Source organism: Geotrypetes seraphini, chromosome 7, assembly GCF_902459505.1.
Source record: "Geotrypetes seraphini chromosome 7, aGeoSer1.1, whole genome shotgun sequence".
NCBI lineage: Eukaryota > Metazoa > Chordata > Amphibia > Gymnophiona > Dermophiidae > Geotrypetes > Geotrypetes seraphini.
Genome location: NC_047090.1, coordinates 54787751 through 54810754, shown reverse-complemented (window position 1 = coordinate 54810754; position 23004 = coordinate 54787751). Strand labels below are relative to the sequence as shown.

The 23004-nt window shown below is 42.4% G+C and overlaps 1 protein-coding gene across 1 annotated transcript in view; it reads left to right on the top strand.

Annotated features, from left to right (window-relative positions):
* The window catches only part of BICD1 (BICD cargo adaptor 1), a 279852-nt gene that overhangs the window by 238175 nt on the left and 18673 nt on the right, over window positions 1–23004 (top strand). The window contains exon 9 of the mRNA XM_033950662.1: window positions 15003–15078. Coding sequence (XP_033806553.1) covers window positions 15003–15050 — 48 coding nt within the window. The 3' untranslated portion in view covers window positions 15051–15078. The remainder of the gene's footprint in view (window positions 1–15002; window positions 15079–23004) is intronic.

Genomic DNA, 23004 nt, shown 5'->3' with positions numbered 1-23004 from the left:
CCAGCACATACACTACATGGCTACTATTACAGTCAGTATTAGTTTTAGATATTATCCTTCTCCCCGTACAGGGGTCCTGCCAGCTGGATCTTTGAATACTGAGTTCACACCATTGGCAATTTCCGCAACAACTATGCCTGTTTTGCTGATCGCTAAAACTATTACTCTCCAGTTTAACATGCCGAAGCATTTCACCCAAGTTCTTAGATCTTTTATATGCAAAAATAGGGGGCTCATGGAATACTGGATGCAACTGAACTACATGCCAGTGTCTTCTGATAATAGAAATAAATCCAGACGACAGAGTGAAAAAAGGAATCACACAAACTAATCTATCACTCTCCTCTTCATTCTGATACTGTAAGGGCAGATCTATTTGAGCATAATATGCCCTCGGGTATGCTTTCCTAACAGCCCCTTTAGGATATCCTCGGGATAAAAATCTATTCTCTAAAATCTTGGATTGATCTTTAAAGTCTTGAACAAAAGTACAGATATGCCGGAGCCTTAAAATTTGCTCACCGGGAGATTGTACTTTAAATGAAAAGGATGAAAACACAGTAAAGTATTTCGCTCGATAGGCTTCCGATACAGAGTGGTACATAATTTATGATCATATTTAAAAATCATCAGATCTAAAAATTCTATTGTCATATGATGACTTTTAATTTCAAACTTAAGATTCTGATTGGCCACTTCCATTGGGGGGTTGCCTAAGGGATCTAGCCAATCAGAATCTTAGGCCACTCCCAGTGCATCCCAGAATGCACTGCAAATTGAGCCTAAGATTCCAATTGGCCCAGGTGCCTAAGGTCCCTCCTACAGGAGGGGCCTTAAATGCCTGGGCCAATCAGGGCGTAAGACTCCTCCCTGGTGTATCCCACAATGCACCAGGAAGGGGCAGGCCCATCATTCATGAGAAGGTGGCCAGCTGGCTGGATGAAGGAAGGATAATAATAATAATAACTTTATTCTTCTATATTGCCATAATCGAAGGACTTCTAGGCGGTTCACACCGAAGAGAGCTGGACAATCAGCGAATTACAATATGCAGATTATTAAAATACATTATACGCAAGAGTGGACATGTTAGAAGTAATAGATTTAGATTTAGTGTAACTTCTGTTTAGGAGATAAATCTATCAAACAATGCAGTTTTTATTTCTTTCCTAAAGGCGCTGTAGGTCAGTCTAGCTCCATTAATGTAGTTGTCTAACCAAGATTACTGTTTGCTTGCTTGGTACATAAGAGTCCTATCCAGAAAGGATTTGTATTTACAGCCAGTAATGCTTGGATATGCAAATAGATTGCAGTTTCTGGTTATTCTTGTGGGATTGTATAGTACGAAATGAGATAGCAGGTAGGTAGGAGCTAGTCCCCAAACCAGCTTGAAACATATGCAAGAAAACTTGAATATTATTCGTGCCTCCACTGGCAACCAGTGCAGCAGATGCCTCTGGCTGGCCAACATTTTAAGTGGAGGTTCCGGGGGGACTGGGGATATCCAACAAGGGATACCTGCAATGTTTGGGGGGTGGGGGGTTCAGCAGGAGGGACTGAGCATCCCTCCTGCCATCAATGGGGGGGTTTCCAGCAGGAGGGAATGGGTAACCCACCTGCCGGCGATGTATGGGTGGTTTCTGGCAGTTGCCAGCAATTTTGGGGGGGAAGGTCTGGCAGGAGGTACTGGGCGTCCTTCCTGCCGGCGATGTTCAGGGGGGGTTCTGGCAGTTGCCAGTGATGTTTGGGGAGGGTAGGGGGTTCTGACAGGAGGGACTGGACATCCCTCCTGCTGGTGATGTTCATGGAGATGGGTGGCTGCGACTGCAGCCACTAAACTTATTGCAGCAGGGAGATCCCTTGCTGCGAAAAGGTCAGTGGCCGCGTCTGCTTATATTTTGCTGGCCTACATTGTAGGTGTCTATTGCGAGCCTAGGGAGGCACATAGGGCCACCTAGTCCCGCCTAAAGCTACTTCCCGGCCAAGTCACACACATGCTTAGCCTTAGGCAAAGTTAGGCGGGCCTACGCACCTCCCTAGGCTCCCGGAGGTGCCTACAATTTAGGCAGCCTGCCTCAGGAGGTTTATTTATAAAAACATAGCTGGTTAGGCAGCAGTTGGCTGCCTATAATCGGGACCCCGTTTATAGAATTTGGCCCTTAGTAACCAGCGTAGGATCCTGTCCTGAAGAGCTAAAATAGGTGTGACCTCTGCCCTTGTAAATTCCAGTGTCTCATATGCACACTTCTTCACATTCCTTAAGGTTGAATGGCCAAACATAAAAGGCAAGCAGGAAAAAAACAACCTACAGAACAATCTTTCTGAATAAATGCTCTCCCCCTTTATTATGACTGCATTCTAACCAATTTTTCAATTAGGTCAGGAATACTCTGGCTTCAGCGGTCCAAATTCTCTTCCTCTATAGGAAAATCCTCAATCAGTTCCTTTGCTCTGGTGACCACCTCACTGCTGTTCAACCTGTGTTCACACCAGGCTCCACCCCCCCCCTGCCTGGCTGAGGAAAAAGGATCTGCTCTTGCTCACCCCTCACCCCTGATTATACCAGGTGAATTCTTAAAGGGCCCCTCTCCTCCCAGCCAGGGCACTTCCCTCTGGTTTCTTAAAGGGACAGACTTAAAGAGGACAGCATTATTGTGCTTCTCTTTTCTTCTCTGCACTGTCTTAGCTTTAGTACTGATTATAGGGGTAGGGCAAGGGCAATCTGGATCATAAAATTCATGGAGGTGCAGCGCAGGGTCCCTTTCCTCAGTATCTGAGGCCTTTTGTTGTGGGGAAGTTCAACAGGAGCTTTCTGGTCAGAGAGGACCATGAGGAAGTGAATCTCTATGTAGGATGTGGAAGATTATACACGAGATTTTGAGGTTTATTGAGTAGTAACAGGTAGCCAGTGTAACTGTTTGAGATATGCAGAGATTGGGTCATATTTTTTTTAGCTTAAAAATAAATCTAATTGTGTTTTTTGGATTAGTTTTATTTTGTGGGTCAGTGTTGTGTTGATGCCCGCATACATGGAGTTTCAGTAGTCAAACTGTGACAAAATTAGCATTTGTACTAGCATGGCAAAGTGTCTTTTGTGGAACTATGGTTTTATGAGTCTTGGCTGTTTCATGGAGAAGGTTTATTTTCCAGAGGTTTGAGATTTGTGGTTCAAGTGATAAGGTGGAGTACCTTAGATAGATTGTGAGCTTGCCAGGACAGATAGGGAAAATGCTTGAGTACCTGATTGTAAACCGTTTAGATAACCTTGATAGGCGATATATAAATACCTAAAATTAAATAAATAAATAAAATAACACCCAGTTCTTTGGAGGATTCATCAATATCTATTTTAACTTCTGATGGCAGCACAATGCTAATGGGAGCTGTTTGCAGGGGGGTGCAGAACCAGAGGATTTTGGGTTTGATTGCATTCAATTTGAGTTTGTTAATTTTGGCCCATTATTGTATCATGTTGATGTTATCGATTTTTTTTTTTTTAATGCATCTAGTCAGTCATCTGTAATGGGAACGAGAAGGAGAATGTCATCTATGCATTCATTGTTCACAAAAGTAATGGTGCCGAGAGAGTTCATGAATAGGTTGAACAGTATTTTACCCTGCTTAAATTTTTTCAAAAGGTTCCTCAATATATCTCATAGCATAACACAAAAGGGTGTTTTGGGTTTTCTAGGAAGTACATAGTGCTGTGTTACCCTACAAAATCTCAGCATCAGAGAAAAGCTTCTGGGTCAGCTGTGGTCAGCATGTAGGAACCACTGCAGGGGGCCTTTTGAATACTGCGAGTTCGGCTGCACTGAATAATGAAGAAGGAAGGAGACATCTGGACCTGGGTCCGGAAGCAGGTACACTGACATCGTCGGAGCAAGTAGCATTCCAGGCCCCCCTGATCTCTTTGGGCATGAGGCACGTGCCTACTTAGCCTACACTTTAATTCTGTCCTAGTCACAGGGCAGCTGAAGAAGCAAGCACCATACTGATAGACCTAGCAGGGCATTGGCACAGCCATGAGGGAGATTCTCTAAGCCGCCAATTTATTACCTCAGAAGTAAAGATGTTATAAATTTAGTATCATGAAAGAATAATGTGGAAATGCCAGTCTCAAGTTTATGAGCAATGCTGTAACCATTCAAAAAACCTACTGAATGGTCATCTAAGAAAAAAAAAAAAAATTCTTCAGTTTTTAAACTATGCTTTACATTGTTTTCAAACACAGACTAGAGTGTCTAAACTCTAAAGCGGCTGCCAAACATTATCTGGATACCACCGATGCTCAGTGCTGGCACCCAGATAACTATCTCATCAAGTTAGGATATCTACATGTATTTTGTTAGTGAACCAGCTATTTTGCTGTCTGAATCCTAGTGCTGAATATTGGTAGTTCCTAGATAATTTCTAGCTCTGCCTGTTCTCCTATACCACCTCAACACTATCCAGAGAGTGCTGGGATGGTCAGTAAAGATTTTAACTGCCGTTTTGGGCCTTTATGTCCAAAATACATAAAAGCCCAAAAGGAAAGTTGTTAAACATCAGGGAAAAAGTTAATGTTGAGGAGCTTTGATCCTCCCAGACTCCCCAACAGAGCATGAAACTGATGGCATATTGAATTTGTGGATGAAGGAATCAACAAAAATGTTTAACTATGAGGCTTATAATCGAAAGAGAAAAACGTCCCAAAAACTGGCCTAAGTCGGCACTTGGACAAACATTTCCCAAATACGTCCAAGTGCCGATAATAAAAACGGGTTTTGGACGTATTTCTAAACGACCTAGGCCTTCAAAGTACAGCTGAACGACCAAAGCTAAATGGGGCATTTCAGGAGGAGTGTTGAGGGCGGGAGTTGGACAGGACATGGGCCAGCTTAGACTTAGTCGTACAGCATGTATAACCGAAAGTTATACAGCCCAGGATCAACGGAACTTGGACGTTGTGACTTAGACTATGTAAAACATGGTCTAAGTTACAAAAACCCACCTAAAGTCACCAGATAAGCACCACAAACACATAAAACAGACCCCCACACACTACCCCAGTGATCACCGACCCCCCTACCCCCTTAAAAATATTAATCACACCTTTAAAATTCAACCTCCAGATCATCATCACCTGGCTGCCTGGCATAGGAAAGCCTAGTCGTCCAGCACAGAGGCGGCTTAAGCCGTCTTGAGAGTGGGTTAGGGACTCATGGAGAGGAGGACCCATGCCCATAAGACCCTGTAATCACTGCATTGATACTTAAACATGTGCACTCTCCTATACACCCCCAAAACACTTTTTTACTGGCATATAAGTGGCTCCTGCAGACATAAGGGGTTTTAGATAAGTGGGTCTAGGGAATTTGTGGAGGTGGTTTGGGGAGCTCACCATGACCTATAAGGGAGCTGTAGTGAGATGAAGACATGGCACAGCAGTGCCCTGTAAGGTAGCTCACTATTTAGGTGGCATGTCTAGGTGTTCAGTCCATCACTTTGCAGACCCCTCCCATGTCCAGCAGGGCTTGTTCTAGACGTTTATGACTTGGACGAAAAGATAGACGAAAATGTGGTATAAAGATGGACAATTTAGTGACTTGGACATTCAGATCGGCAGGACGTATAGTTAGACGATTTTCGAAACAAAAAAATTTTGGATGTATTTTTTGAAAATGTGTCCTAGGCTGTTTTTTACTTTGGACAACTTGTGACTTAGACGAAAACGGACTTAGACATCCCTTTCGATTATGCCCCTCCTCATGTCTCCTTCAAAGTCCAAATCAGGCCCCTTGGTATACTGCTAGCTATCGTAAGCTTAAGCGTGACTGTAGGAAATTATTACAAAAGTGAAAAAAAACGTAAAACAGAAGTGAACAAACTGAATTGATGGATAAAAATCACAGCATATAAATCGGAATTTAAAAAAGCTCGGAAATTATATTATGGATATAGGCTTGGTAAATCTAAAGACCAGAGTAAATCTTTATTTAAATTTTGGCGATCCCTCACTACTACTAATGAAGACAAGTCATGAGAATAGGGTACCAAATGCAGGTGAACTTGCAAAGTTCTTTGATGATAAGATTAAAACTATAAGAGCCCCCATTCTTAACCGGGATCAGAAGGATATACCATTTAATTTAGAAATAACAGCTGGTATCCCAGTAGATAGATACTGGAGAGAATTAGTACCGGCTACCGAATTACAGGTTAGAATGTTATGCAACAGACTAGAATGAAGTTAATGTCCTTTGGACCCGTTTCCATCGTATTACATCTTCCAAGAAATTTCCAATCAAGCTGTTTCCTGGTTAACCATTATGATTTTGTTGCCTTTTCAACATGGGTTCCATTCTAACTTTAGCACAGAAACCTTATTACTATCACTGATTTCCAATATCCAAAGCTTATTATCCTAGAATTGCTACACCATACTATTACAATTTGATCTTTCAGCAGTCTTTGACATAGTAAATCATCATGTTCTAGTTAAATTGCTTTTAGATATAGGCACGGAGGGTAAAGTTTAGACCTTGTTTAAGGGATTTCTTTCATTGCAGTCTTATTTAGTGAACTTTAGAGGGACAACATCATCTGCATGGTCCCCAGGATTCACAGTTATCTCCTATCCTTTTTAACATTTATATGACTTCATTAAAATCTTATAAAATAAGTTCTATCGAATCATTATTCACCTATGTGGATGATATTTTTACCTTGCTTGAAGTTGACCCTAATTTGAGTAATCTTACAGCCAACATAAATTCTTGCTTATCCAAATTATAGTCATGGTCATCTTTAGTTCAAATTAAATTGAATACAATGAAAACAAGACTACTCTGGTTCAGTCCAGAAACAGCAAATCTTCCGAGTTCAATTACCCTCAATTCTGGTAATGTTCTACCAATTGAGCTTTCCTCTAGGGCAGGGGTCTCAAAGTCCCTCCTTGAGGGCCGCAATCCAGTCGGGTTTGTAGGATTTCCCTAATGAATATGCATGAGATCTATGTGCATGCACTGCTTTCAATGCATATTCATTGGGGGAAATCCTGAAAACCCGACTGTATTGCGACCCTCAAGGAGGGACTTTGAGGTCCCTGCTCTAGAGTGTTGGGAATCTTTTTAGACTCCTCCCCACTTTCCATTGTTAGGTAAATCATCTGATCAAGAAATGTTTATTCATTCTGCATACACTGAAGTGTCCATCACCTGTTTTATCAACATCATTTTTCAATTATGATCCAATCCATCAGTTTGGCACAATTGGACCATTGTAATTCCATTTATGTGGGTTTGAGTAAAGTAAATGGAAAAAAAAGGCTCCAGCTAATTCAAAATACTGTAGCAAGATTCATTTTTTGGTAAAACGAAGTATGATCATGTATCACCTCTATTAAGGAGTTTACATTGGCTTCCTTTTCAATTGAGAGTTCAGTGTAAATGTGCCTGCATAGTTTCTAAAATCTTACATGGTATCTCTGATTCAGTGATTCCTCTAGCTTTAAATTCTTTGAGATCTTCAAGAAGTAGAAATATCCATATATTTTAACTCTCTTTTCCCACTGTAAAAGGCACTAGATCGATTGTTCATTCCTTCCCTTACCTATTATTAGAAATTTGGAATCATCTACCATCTCAAACAAGATCCTGTTTATCTCCTCAAGTTTTCTGAAAAATTCAGAAAAGTGCTTTGTTCAGCGTTTTAGACAAGTTTCCATGATGTCAATTCTATCTTTAACTACAACTATTGTTATCCGAGTCGAGCCTTGTTTCTCAGGGATGATTCAGTATATAAATCCTAGATTTAGATTAGATTAGATTAGGTTATCCAAATAATGCTGATGCAAACCAGTGGCTGGTCCTAGTAAATATTCTCAAGGCATGATCATTTGTACAAAACATTTGGGTCAGTTCTGCTCTTTGCATTTGAATGATGGAAGTATGGCCTACTGAAGCACTTTGGAATGTTTAAGCCCTATAGTGTGGTGTTTTCAAAGTATCTTATTGATAAAATACTAACTTGAATAGCTTTGTAATGGTTTGGGGGGTTTTCCCCCCAATTTAACAACTCATAAGCTTGTTTTATAGATATTATAATTCATTTTTCTATAATGGCTCTTAAATTGCCAATAAATTCTTAATTAAAGTATAATTGACTATTCTTCTTGAGTAAGTGGAATATTTCTTTTTTTTTTTTTTACCAAACTTATTGAAATATTTTTCCCCAAACACAGAGAGGGTGAAAGTATACCAAACAGTTGAATATCAGAAAAGCACAAAGGGCCTCAATGAATGGAGACAAATCTTTATTGACCCAACAAGAGTTATGTTTCAGCAAACAGCCCCAGAAGTAGGGATCTACAAATAAATAAAACCAAACATATATATAGTAGCATATGTTATGCAATCAATTATGTCAGATCTAAAATGTCTCATAAATACAGAGGTGGAATGATAAGAACATAAGAATAGCCTTACTGGTCAGACCAATGGTGCATCTAGCCCAGTATCCCATCTTCATGGAGGCCAATCCAAGTCACAAGTACCTAGCAAAAACCCAACTATTGTGTTTCCCCCAAAATAAGACACTGTCTTATATTAATTTTGGGCCCAAAAAAGGCACTAGATCTTATTTTTGGGGTACAATAATCATATCTCCCTTCCTCTCCTCCACCCCAATTCTTCCTATTTCCTTTCTCTCCTCCACATATGCCTCATCTTTCCTCCCCTCTCACCCATCCCCTTGTGCAGTATCTTTCTATCCCTCCCATCCCCTCGGGCGCCGCCGCCGCTGCGCACCCCGCACACACCCCTGCTGACCCTTTCATCGCTCTCTCCCATTCGAATCCCAACCGCGAGCCGCAATATGTGGAAACAAACGGCAGCACAGGCTGCATTGCAGCCTGCCCTTCTCATGTCCGAGCATTCCTCTGCCGCATCACTGATGATGTCATCAGCAACCCAGCACAGAACGGCCGGGCATGAGAAGGGCAAGCCATGATGCAGCTTGTGCTGCTGGCACTGCCATTTGTTTCCAGGTATTTCGGTCTCGCGGTCGGGGTTCGGATGGGAGGGAGAGATGGAAGGGGAGGCGGGGGGAAGCGCTGCTGCTGGCAACTAGGGCTTATTTTCAGGGGTAGGGCATATATTAAGACCTACCCCGAAAATCATGCTAGGGCTTATTTTCGGGTTAGGGCTTATTTTCAGGAAAACACTGTAGCAGCAGCATTCTGTGCCACCGATCCAGGGCAAGCAGTGGCTTCCCCCATGTGTTATGCAATCAATTATGTCAGATCTAAAATATGTCATAAATACTGAGGTGGAATGAATCATATCACACACAGTAGTCATTCTATCTCTGTATTTATGACCACTGTGTGTGATATAATGAATCCAAAACATGTATGTGTGTGCAGAATCTCAAAAAGTAGTGTAGGTGAAAGTATGAATGTGAATAGTGGTGAACAATGGTGACAAGTAACTGTGAAATAAAAATGGCAATTAATGAGTGAAAAGTGACTAGTTGACCAGAAAGATTGTATTACACACTTTACCAACAAAAATTCTTATGGATGAATATAGCCTGAAGAATAGTGTGCTTTACAATCAAATGATTCTTCTCATTAAAAGATATGATGTTAATCAGGTTTTCGATTCCGCCTTTACCTATTCAATTCAAGGTCAGACCACATTGCAAGAGATTTGGTCAATTACCCAGGAAATTACAATGGACAGTTTGAATCGAACATTCAATAGAGTTGCTAGTACAGGTAGAGCAATACAGTTAGGTCATAGTTACAAATACAGTGTGGCGGGGTCCCATGTCCGTCAGGTATGATATGACCGGACCCCTGCCACTGGAGTTAAGCGAATATCTGCAACATATTATTTATCTTAGTCGTATATCAGTCCTGAGCAACAGCAAAAAAAAACCCCAACTTTTATTCTCTTTGTATTTCCTTCAGTCAGAGAATTCCAAAGCAACAGCTTATTAGCCTCCAAATACAGTCCTCTTCAAACATGCAGTTTTCCATTGAAACATATCAACAATAGTTCATTACTATAATCCCAATTATGTTAAACCACTTTTAAGCAGTGCACAACGTAGCTACCACTCAGTAAAGTCCTTGCAGCCACCTCTATGGGCACCAGGCTCTGCTGGTCTGCCAGCCAGCATAAACAGTCAGCCACCTGCTTTACATTTTCTTGGCAGGCGCTGTAGAACTTCAGGAACCAGGCTTTCTTTGCAGCACTGAAATATTTTTACCACACTGACCCTTTTCTCAAGCTAGGGCTAGGTGAGGAACTGCCGCACTCATAGTAAACAGGTGACCCTATACCCACCCAATGTTCCCTTATGTTTCAGTGTACCTGGGGTAGCATAGCTTTGCACTTTAAATGCTAACTTCAGCATGTTTCCTAATATCTGTCACCTGCTAGGGCCACAAGAAGACTGCGGGGACAGCCGGCAGGTGGCAGTACGGATCCTGGCGTGACTCCTAGACGGGGAAGACCCTACAATATAGCCAGTACAGTATCCTCTGGCTCAAGTTAGAGAAGGAAAAACCAAAAAGACCTTCAGAACATTACATTCCTTTTAATTTCAGTTCAGGCAAAAATAAAAAACATCAGAGGCTTCCTTCACTGACTGCTAACAAGTTTTGAACAGTCCATCAGTGAGTGAGAAAAAAAACACAATTTTCTGGCTTTTACTCCGGTAACAAAACCAGGCACTTCTTTCAGGTAAGTATCTCTGACTTCACTATTGAGCTTATAGTGTCCTGGTGATGGCTTCATATAGTTTTAAACATATTAAGTGAAACAAATTCCACCTCTTTAAAGGGACCTGAACTTCAGTCAGCACAGTGCCTATCTTCACCAGGCCTTATAGTTTCAAAACTTCCCCAAAACAGTTCTATCCTTTTCTCATCAAGTTTATCACAGTTCACTATAGTTGCCTACTACATGTGCTAAGGCAACTCCTCAGTTCCTGGGAACTAGGAGGCAGAATTGCTGGGTTCATTTCATTCAACAAAAGCTTTCAACAACCACCCTCAGTAAATCCTACCCAAGATCTTTAGTGAACCCTGCCCCACAATTCTGGAATTCACTTAATGAATAATGTTGCCATAAGCCATCTCAGTCACAAGGCAAACAGAAAGGAAAAGAAACCCCACCACCAACTTTCTTTTCACCACAGTTCAGTCCCAGCTGGTGCACAGCTAAGCAATCCGTGCTGTGCACAACTGCAGCACTGCTTACAGCCCAGCCCCCACTGCAGTGCAACAAACAAACAAACAAAACTTCACAAAAATAGTTCCTTTGTAACTACCGTGTATCCCCAAAAATAAGACACTGTCATATTAATTTTGGGCCCAAAAAAGGCACTAGGTCTTAATTTCGGGGTAGGTCTTATTTTTTCCATTTACAATGATCATCTCTCCCTCTCATTCACCCCAATTCTTCCTCTTTCCTTTCACTCCCCCACATGTGCAGCATCTTTCCTCCCCTCTAACCCATCCCCTTGTGCAGTATCTTTCTATCCCTCCCTCCCATCCCTTGTGCAGCAGAACCCTTGCAGCTTCTATCCCTCCCATCCCTTGTGCAGCAGAATCCTTGCAGCTTCTATCCCTCCCTCCCATCCCCCCGCCACGTGCTGTCTCTTCCATTTCTCCCCCGCCAACCGTGAGACCAAAATACCTTGTAACAAACGGCAACGTTGGCAGCAATTTAGACAGGCTGCTTCACGGCTTTCTCCTGTCCGGGCGTTCCTCTGCCACATCACTGATGATGTCATCAGCAATGCAGCACATGGAACGCCCGAGAGAAGGCCACAAAGCAGCCTGTCTAGATTACTACCGATGTTGCCGTTTGTTAAGTTTCAAGTTTCAAGTTTATTGGTTTTTGATATCCCGATCATAAAACAAATATCTGACCGGTTAACAATTAGAATAAAAAAAATCGTAATTTTAAAATAAGGGAATAAGAACTAGTTATAGATGTGTTAGAAATAGATTAACGGAACATATTAGACATGTACAGACAAACGTGACTGTGAGGTAAAAAAAAAAGAAAGGGAGGGAAAAGTTACATAAAATAAAAGAAAGTGAGGTAGGGAGGAAGGGTAAAACATAAGGACGGGGAGCTTGGTATAAGAAATATGCTGAAGAATAACTGGGATGTAAAAATAGGTGGTTAGAGAAGATTAAGATTTATTAAAAGCATCTTGGAATAAATAAGTTTTGAGATTCGTTTTGAATTTAGCTAAATGGATTTCATCCCGTAAGAATTGAGGGAGGGAGTTCCATAACGTAGTTACAAAGTATTTTGGTCTTGCTGTTGTCGGGGGAGAGATGGAAGGGTCAGTGGGAGGATGTACGCGGCAGAGGGAATGCGCAGTGGGGGGAGGTGGGGAGGGGCAGGGGAAGCGCTGCTTATTTTCTGGGGTAGGGCTTGTATTAAGACCTACCCCGAAAATAATGCTAGGACTTATTTTTGGGGTAGGTCTTATTTTTGAGGAAAATAGTAGCTTTCTTATTCAGTAAATTGTCCAAAAGGAGCAAAATAAATCACTGACAAGTAATTGCCAAACTCACGTCCATCTGTTCCAAAGACTCATTTCTGGGCACATCAACCTTTGCCACATCCATGAATTCCTCTGGGACTTCCAGCTCTGGAACATTCAGAGAATCAGGGCATTGCCAATCCATGGATTCCTGCTCTGTGCCTTGTCCTTGCCTGGCCAGAAGAGTTCTGTCTGCTAGGTCCTCCTGACCTGCCTGCCTTACAGTATTTGAGAGCTGTTTAAGTCCCCGATTCACTAAAGTCAATGATCTTTGATGATCGCTGCTAACTGCCCCGATTCACAAAATGGCCCACCGCCTGTTTTTCCCCTCGAATGCCCATTTTCTGATCCAGCCATGCAAATTTGTAAAACCCCATGCAAAATAGCTAAGCGATTGATTCACTAACATTTTCTTGGCTATTTTGCATCGGGTTTTACAATCCTAAAACCTGACTGCTGTATACCTGTCGGTAACTGTGTTATCAACAGGTCTGCCAGTTTTTGACAGGTCTGCCTGGGGGAGTCATTTTTTTTTCCATGGCACAGATATTTTGCATGTATTACACACCCAAAATATCTGCCCCATAAAAAAATTAAAGAAAAAAAAATCCAGGCAGACCTGTCAAAAAACCGGTTCCCTCCCCACCACCCGACAAACACGTGCGCATCCCCCCGGTGACCCACAAAATGGCAGAAGGGATGCCCATTCCCTCTCATTGGCCCCTCCTCCCTCCGCCCACTCGCCCAAAAACACCCCCATGCTGAAATGGCAGGAGGGATGCCCACTCCCTCCTGCCATTGGGCCCCTCGGATCATTTCTGATAAGTCCCCCCCAGGTCAGGTCTCATCTTATTGCCATCCCCCTCCCCTTACCTTTAAGTTGGGAGCAGAAGGGGTGCTTAGTCCCTCCTGCTCCGCTAGTCACCTGTCAGCAATGTGGGCCGATGCACAGGGTTAGGCCTAAGGCCCTGATTGGCTCAGGTGCCTTGGGTTCCTCCCTTGGGATGGGCCTGAGGCACCTGAGCCAATCAGGGCCTTAGGCCCCTCCCCGTGCATCAAATGATGCACTATGGCGGGGCCTAAGGCCCGCATTGCTTCAGAGGAGGCCTACAGAGCAGGAGGGACTGAGCACCTGCCGTTTTCTTCGGGGCGGGCAGGGGCACTTGTTGGGGGGGGCTTTTTTTGTTGTTGTTCATTTTTTAAAAAATTGGCCAATTATTTTGTGTGTGTAATACACGCAAAATAGTGCCATTAAAAAAAAATGAACCAAAAACAGGCAGACCTGTCAGTAACTGTTTAACAACAGGTCTGCAGCAGTCAGGTTTTAGGACAGTAAAACCTGATTCAAAATAACCAAGCAATTGTTAGTGAATCAATCGCTTGGCTATTTTGTATGGGGTTTAGCTCATTTGCATGAGTGTTTCGGATCGGATGGGAGATTGATAGGACAGCAGTTTAGTGAATCGGGTTGGGGAACAGGAACGATTGCAAAACCAGTAAAACTGGTTTTGCGATCATCATTACAGGATCGGTAGGCTTAGTGAATCTAGGCCTTAATCTGATCATTGCAGCAATGATTCTCCCAGTGTTTGTCTGTCTTATTAGATAGCAAACTTCAAAAAGCAGAAACTTCCTAGTTCTACAAATTTGCATGGCTGGATCAGAAAATGGGCATTCGAGGGGAAAAACGGGCGGTGGGCCATTTTGTGAATCGGGGCGGTTAGCAGCGATCGTCAAAGATCATTGACTTTAGTGAATCGAGGACTTAAACAGCTCTCAAATAAAGTATTGCATATACCTGACAGCGTTCTACAAATGATGATAATCCTACATTCATCGGCTCTGTGGCCAGTCACAATGATCATAAATCCTTCAGAGGCTGTGAACTTTGCCTTGATAGCCCTAGCCGACCCTGGAAAACTGGGCTCAGCTGCTTACTGGTTTTATGGTAAAAAGTATTACTGCATTAAGAGCAGTAATGTGTTAAGCGCAATAATGCGGCAGCAAGTTGTAAATGCACTGAAAGTATACATATTTATAAAAAGAATATGATCATTCTCCTTTGATGAACATCAGTCCTTGCCGCCATGGATTCTTTTACCACATCATTGTTTCTCACACTAGAATGTTAGGGATGAGATGTACCAAGGAATCCTTAATATATCGAGCCCATAAAACTCAGAATGTAGGCAAGCACAAGACACTTGGTATTGTTGTTGGATATCATCCTAAACAAATCCAAATAACCAAACTAATGTGCTAGTTTAAATTAATGTGCCACACTGCATTTTTTTCTGCCCTTAATTAGAACTCTCTGCTACTCTGCTTACATATTGTTCCATATGTTCTGCTAAGATTCTTCATTTAACTGCTTAACACATGCACTCACTACTAATCTTTTGCTCTGTCACCTCTGTATATTTGCCTAATCTGTCAGTTTTTTGTAGATTGTCAGCAGCCTGCTGCCTCCATATCATCACGCTGCTCACAACTAACCAGGGGGCCAGACCGTCAGACTATCAGGTAATATTCCACTAATTCTTCTCTACCTGCATGCCATACCTGTGATCCCACTCTACACTTTCTTCTCATACTTGTTTGTTGAGCTCCTCTGGATGTGGTGATGAAGGAACTACAGATGCACTTTAACAGCAGTCTCAAACTCAAACCCTTTGCAGGGCCACATTTCGGATTTGTAGGTACTTGGAGGGCTGCAGAAAAAATAGTTACTGTCTTGTTAAAGAAATGACAACTTTGCATGAGATAAAACTCGCTATAGTTTATAAATCTTTCCTGATAATTTCAGCTATACACAGCTGAAAGCAGTGCAACATGCAGAAAGTGAAGTTTAGATAGTTTTTCACTTTCTGCATGTTACGCTGCTTTCAGCTGTATATAGCTGATATTATCAGAAGCAATTAAGGAAAGATTTATAAACTATAAAGAGTTTTACCTCATGCAAAATTGTGATTTAGATTCTAAAGTATCAACTGCAAGAAACAAGAATTTGGTGTAGTCCTTTAGGCTTTTTTTGTATAGGGGAGAATCAATATCCGACTTGTGTCTGGAAAGCTTGTGCCTTAAGTGTCCGCAACCGCCTTCAGCTCTCACCTCCTCCAGCACCGGACACAACCGCCATCTTACATCAAGCAGTCACCGCCAGGAGAGGTGCTGAATTTCATGATATTACATGCACACGCAGAAGCTGTACTGCCTCCAATGGTTACCTTACATTCTGGAACCTTGCCTGCCTCACTGCTGTAACCCCACGCAAGCGCTTTCCTGCATCTGTACGCAATTATCCTCTCCACTCCACCTCACAATCGTGTGCCGGTGCAGGAAAGCGCTTGCATGAGGTTACAGCAGTGAGGTGGGCAACATTCCAGAACAATGGGAACATACCGAGGGCCTCAAAATAGTACCTGGAAGGCCACATGTGGCCCCCGAGCAAAGATTTTTAGACCACTGCACAATAAACAATAAGCAAGTGACTTATTTCACCTACAGTAAATATGTCCATGTTAAATGTGTTTAAAATGTCTATCAACAGCATTATAAGAGAATTAATAACCACAGGGGTTGGGGTTTGTTGTTAATGTTAAAAAAAATATCACTCACTTTTCACTGTGTACTTTTTCAGAAGTTCTTATGTTATGTCACATGTTCCCTGCTCATCAAAAGCATTGTTTTGGCTATTTCAATGGAAATTATTTTAATAGACTTCTTGCAATGTCTCTGAATATTTGAGGTCAATCAGGATGAGGGTCATAACCAGAGTAACTGGGCAAATGTTCAAATTCTGACCTGTATACAAGTAACCAAACTACAGCCCAGAAGCAACCAAAAGTCTTTATTAGTTTGGGTTCAAACACAAAATAATTCTGTCCTTCTCAGGTTGTATATGAAGATTATTACTTATAAGATAAGAGGTTTCCTGGTTTCCTTACAGTCCTACCAAATTAGTCTCAAAATTGTTCTCTAAGCCAGTGTTTTTCAACCTTTTTTGGGCAAAGGCACACTTGTTTCATGAAAAAAATCACGAGGCACACCACCATTAGAAAATGTTAAAAAATTTAACTCTGTGCCTATATTGACTATATATAAAGTAATTCTCTTGAATAGGAATCAAATAAACACAAAGAAAGTATTTTATAATTACTTTATTATGAAATATTAAGTAAACAGAATAGTGAAAAATTATAAAATACTTTATTCAGTGCGAAACCTGGGCCTGTTTGGCTGAACACAAAGCTGATATTCTGGCTGGAATCGAAGAAAGACACACACGTAGCTCTTCGTCAACAGCCGTTCCCTTCACCGCCCCGTCACCGTCACTGCCATCCCTTTCACCGCCCCGTCACCGCCACTGCCATCCCATTCACCGCCCCGTCACCGTCCCCGCTGCATCCATATAAACCTTAGTACTGTAATATTTAGCTTATTCCTTTCTTATAAATCAAAGTTCCTGCTGCTGAACTAGAGAAAGAGATGTTCAGCTGGCAGGGCTTTGTTTATAAATTTTTATCAACACAACTAATATACTATTTTATCCTAAAGCAAAAAATAAATAAATAAATATAATTTTTTTTTCTACCTTTGTTGTCTGGTTTCTGCTTTCCACATCTTCTCATTCAATTCCTTCCATCCGCTGTGTGTCTTCTCTCTACGTCTTCCATTTGCTGTTACTGTGCCTCTCCCTTCACCCCCACCTCCAATTGGTCTAGCACCCATCTTCTTCCCTCCGCTCCCCCATAGTCTGGCATCTGTCTTCTTCCCACTCTGTCTTCCACATTTCCCTTCGGGGTCTGTTCCTCTCCACCCTCCTTCAATGTCTGTCCTATTCCTTTCCACCACCACCCTTCCCTCCCTCCTTTACCATCTGTTCCTTTCTACTACCCTTCAGCTCCTCTCACGTGGCTTATCTATCTACCTTCCTCCCTCTTATTTTCATGGCACGTTACAATGTAATTTGTGCAAGCCACTGGAGCCTGCGAGCTCGGTCCCTGTCCCATCCCCACAAACCATCTCGCTTCTGTGCTCCTATTTTCTCCATTTCTAATATCTCCCCTATGTATCTGTCATTGCCCCCCCCTGTGTCCATATACCATCCCCATGGCATGTCCCCTTTATGTCTCTGTCCCTATGCCCCATGCACATAATTTCCCCTCTTTCTGTTACCTTCCTGTGTCCAGATTTCCCCTATCTTCCTCTTCCATACCAGTGTGTCTCTTCTTTTCAACCCCATCTAGCTTTTTTCCCTCTTTCTTCCCCCCCCCTGCTTCTAGCATCTGGCTCACCTGCCTGTCCTTCCCTTTCTTTCCTGCTGTGGGTTTTTCTTTCCGTCTTCATCCCCTTGGCCCAGAATCCTTTTCCCTTTCACTCCCTCCTTCCAATTTGAGCCGGGAACACGAGCGATCGCATGGTCCCCGCAGCCACCACTCGCCTGCCCAATCGATCCTACTGTTTAGCCAGCTCTCTCCCTTCACCTCACCTTAGTTTGTAGGTTTTGTTTTTCGGCGACATGCACGCTTTCCCAAAGAGCTGCGCACGCGCGGCTGCTCAGTGTTCAATCTTCTGCTCTGCTGCAACTTCCTGTTTCCGGTTGCGTCAGAGCAGAAGATCGAAACTGAACAGCAGCGGGGACCGGGGGAGTCTCATGGGAGCGCGTGCGGGACCCAGCCTGAGGCCTAATCAGTGTCTGCACCGTACGGCACACCAGGCAACATCTCGCGGCACACTAGTGTGCCGCGGAACAGCGGTTGAAAAACACTGCTCTAAGCAGTCTCTGGCACCATTTAAAGAAGTCTGCCCTACCTTGCAAGATGTAATGCTTCAATCTTCTTCGCAGTCCCAGAGTCTGTTCTGGAAGCTCCTTCCTGTTTCCTGTGGGCAGTGGCATAGTAAAGGGGGAGGAGGCAGACTGCCCCAGCTGCTATCTTGGTGAGGGCACCAGTACCTCTCCTTCTCTCCCTCCCCTGCCGCTTGTGCGCTTTTCCTTCCTTCCTTGTGCCTCAGTCTTCACCGACTCAAGTAGCAGCTCCAAACTGCTGCTCACGCCAGTCTCGGCTCTCCCTCTGAAGTTACTTTCTGGTTGCAGGACCAGGAAATGACATCAGAGGGAGAGCCGAGGCCGGCGCGGGCAGTAAGTTGGAGGTGCTGCTCATGCTAGCCAAGTTAAAGAGGTATGGGGGAAGGGTTGTAGGGCGGAGAAGAGAGCGGGAGGTGCCACTGCCCCTGGCACCTCTCACCTTCACTTTGCCACTGCTTGTGGGCCTCTGACTTTCCCTTATACCAGACATAATGCTCAATGGGTATCTGCAGGAATGGGCTTCCTTTTAGGTAGTGCCTTCTCTAAGGAAATTGATTGGAAAACAGAAAAGAGCATTCTGTTATGCTGGACATAACTTGTGGAATAAGCTGCCAATTGAATTGCAATTGATGGAAAGTTACTTAGGTTTTCATAAGCTATTGGCTTTTAACTGAAAACTTGTATTGTGGAATGAACATTATAACATAGATAGTAAGGAGAGTCAGAATGCTAGGGGTAGCAGCTATTTATTAAGGTCTTTTATATAGTTATTGAGTGGATTTGATAATGAAGGTTGCAATTAGATGATCAATATGTTTGGGTGAGTCCTAAGGATGTGATGGTATAATTAGTATACTAATTGTTTTAAGCTTGTAATTTGTTATAATGAGCTGGGTTTAGAACTGTAAACCACTATAGTTCTTCAGTTTTTACAAAATTCTAGAGCCATCAGTTACATTAATAAATTTAGTAATGCACCTTTATAATTGGTCTTATACATACATTTTCCTAAATACAATTAACCCTAGTTTCAACAAAATGCCTGGACAAAATTATATGTCTTCAATAGCTTCTTAAAACCAAATGCATTCTCACATAAGTGCAACTTTCCAGGAATACCATTCCGTAAAACTAGGCCAGCAATAGAAACACTGCTATCTGTGCTATTTAAATCAAAAGATCAGCCTTGGGATGAGTGGGAACTGAGGTGGGTAGGAGGGAATTAAACACAATTTTACGTATTTTATTTAAAACATTTCTTAACTGCCTAAAATCTAGGCGGTTTACAATAAAAATATCCACAGTCAACAACAGACATATACAAAATTCTAGAGCCATCAGTTACATCAATAAATTTAGTAATGCACCTTTATAATTGGTCTTATACATACATTTTCCTAAATACAATTAACCCTAGTTTCAACAAAATGCCTGGACAAAATTATATGTCTTCAATAGCTTCTTAAAACCAAATGCATTCTCACATAAGTGCAACTTTCCAGGAATACCATTCCGTAAAACTAGGCCAGCAATAGAAACACTGCTATCTGTGCTCTAAACCGATGTTATCGTATTCTCTAAAATGTAACCTAAAATGCTAACAGAATCTTTAAGGGATACACTGTTGTCTAAACTGACTTTGCTAAATAAACAGAGTAATTAATTAAAAAAAAGAAAAAGATGAAATTACCTATTGAAGCCCATGTTTACCTTTCCCCAAGTTTGAATGCCAGCAGGTAAGATATTCCAATGACATTTTTCTTCTCCTTAGCCATTGTCCTTGCCATTTTCAGGGCACAAACCATAGAAATCTGCTCAGCTCTGGCCTTGCAGAAGCTGTAATTTAAACCCTAAATAAGACCTTGAGTATTGCACAAAGTTCTGGTCACCATAGCTAAAAAAAAATACAGTATAGTAAAATTAGAAAAGGTTCAAAGAAGAGCAACCAAAATAATAAAGGAGATGGAACTCCTCTTGTATGAGAAAATTCTAAAGTGGTTGGAGCTCTTTAACCTTGGAAAAGAGACAGCTAAGGGGAGATATGATTGAGGACCATAAAATCCTGAACCAGCAGCAATAGCACCTTTCTGCACCTCCCCACATCTCCTGGTTCACCCCTCTGACATCACTTCCTTGTTCCGCACAAGAGCCGGCAACCATAGGGAGGTTCAGGAAGGTCCTAAGATGGCTGCATTTAAGTATACAGCTGTTGCTGCTAGTTTGAGAAGTATACAGCAGCGGTGGGGAGGTGAGAGGGCAGGATACTGGATGACATTGGGGTGGAGAGAGAGAGAAAGGAGCAGGATACTGGTGTGGAAGGGTGGTGGAGGGAGAGAGAGGGGCAGATGCTCATGGAATTGAAGTACAGGGAGAGGGAGAAAGACAGAAGGGGGAAGGATACTGGATGGAATTGGGTTGGAGGTAGAAACAGGGGGCAGATGCTGATGGAAATGGGGTGAAGGGAGATAAAAGGGAAGATGCTGATAGATGTGGGGTAGATGGAGAGAGAGAGAAGGGAGCAGACATTGGATGTTAGTGAGGAGGGGAGGAGGGAGCAGATGTTGGACAGAAGTGAGGATGGGAAAGAGAGAGGGGAACAGACACTAGATGGAAGATGGGAGGAAAGATGAGGAAAGAAAGAGGGGAGCAGATGCAGCAAGGAAGTAGGGAAGAGAGAGGGCAGCAGACACTGAATGGAAGTGGAGAGAAGGGGAACTCGCTGGATGGAAGTGGAGAGGACAGAGAGAGAGAGAAGAAGTGGATGGAAGAGGTAGAGAAAGAGGGAATAAATAAAAAAGGGCACATACTGGATGGAGGGAAAATGATAGAGTTAGTGAAATACTGGACGTGGTGAGAGAAAGAGATGGCAAGCTGTGGGTAGACAGTGAAAAGAGAGAAATTGAGGAGTGGATAGTAAGAAAGAATTTAGACATGCAGAAAATAAATTGAGAAGGAAGAGGAGGGAATGGAAGGGAGAGGAGAGAGAGAAATGCCAGACCAGGGGGGGGGAGGAAAGAAGGGGAGGAGAGGAGAGAAATGCCAGACCATTGGGCGAGGGGAGAGAAGGGAAGAATATGGATGCCAGACCAAAGGGGGTGGAGGGAGAGATGGAAGGGAGAGGTAGACAGTTTCTGGAAGGGAAAAAAGATGCCATATTAAAGCAGCAGAGAGAGGGCAGACAGTGGATGGAAGGAAGAGAATGATGAGAAGATGAGGAAAGCAGAAACCAGAGACAACAAAGATAGAAATACATTTTCTATTTATTTTATTTATTTTTTTTCTTTTAGGATAAAATAGCTGTGTTGATAAATGTTTATAAATAGAAAATGGAAATAAGATGACCTTTTATTGGACTAATTTTGATACATTTTTTTACTAATTAAGAGACCAAAATCCTCTTCCTCAGGTCAGGACAGCAGTATACTGACCTAAGGAAAGAGGTTTTTGGCCTCTGAAAGCTAATTGAAAAATGTATTAATCCAATAAAATGGTATTATCTTAGTTTCCATTTTTTGTTTTATTTTTATTTGTTAATTTGTAAAGTGATGATTATTATTTCTCAGTTTTTTCAAATTTATATCTGCTATCTTTATATTTTGCCCAATATTAGGAGACATGCATCACTGTTTCTGTGTTGCATTGTATGCAAAGTCTGGTTTCTTTGTGGTTCAGTTTAACTTTTGTCTGAAGTGCCAGGAGCGCGATTGCAGAAGACAAACATGAATAGGAATAGAGGAGTAATACACCCTGATCAATTTTCAGACGGTTGTGTTCTTGAGGAGCTAGCTAAAATAAAGGTAGACAAAGTAATGGGGCCAGATGGTGTACATCCAAGGGTGCTGAAGGAACTTGGAGAAGTTCTGGTGGCTCAGTTGACTGAACTTTTCAATGAGTCTCTAGAGTCAGGAGTGGTACTGGAGAACTGAAGAAGGGCAGATGTCTCTCTCCACAAAAGTGGAAGCAAGGAAGAGGTAGGGAATTACAGGCCGGTAAGTCTGACTTCTGTGGTAAGTAAATTAATGGAAATGCTTTTAAAACAGAGAATGGTGAAGTTTTTGGAATCCTGTGGATTACAGGACCGGAGGCAACATGGATTCACTACAGGTAGGTCTTGTCAGCCAAATCTGATCAATTTCTTTGACTGGATGACCAGAGAATTGGATAGAGGGTGTTCGCTAGATGTGGTATATTTAGATTTTAGCAAAGCTTTTGACAGTGTTCCACACAGATGTCTAATAAGAACATAAGATTTGCCGCTACTGGGTCCATCATACTCAGCAGTCCGCTCACGCGGCGGCCCTTAGGTCAAAGACCAGTGCCCTATTTGAGTCTAGCCTTACCTGGGTATGTTCTATTCCAGCAAGAACTTATCCAATCTTTTCTTGAATCCCTAAAGGGTGCTTTCCCCTATAACAGCCTCTGGAAGAGTGTTCCAGTTTTCCACAACTCTCTGGGTGAAGAAGAACTTCCTTACATTTGTACGGAGTCTATCCCCTTTTAACTTTAGAGAGTGCCCTCTCATTCTCCCTACCTTGGAGAGGGTGAACAATCTCTCTTTCTCCCTTCAACATCTTGAATGTTTCGATCATGTCCTCTCTCCATCTCCTCTTTTCAAGGGAGAAGAGGCTCAGTTTCTCTAT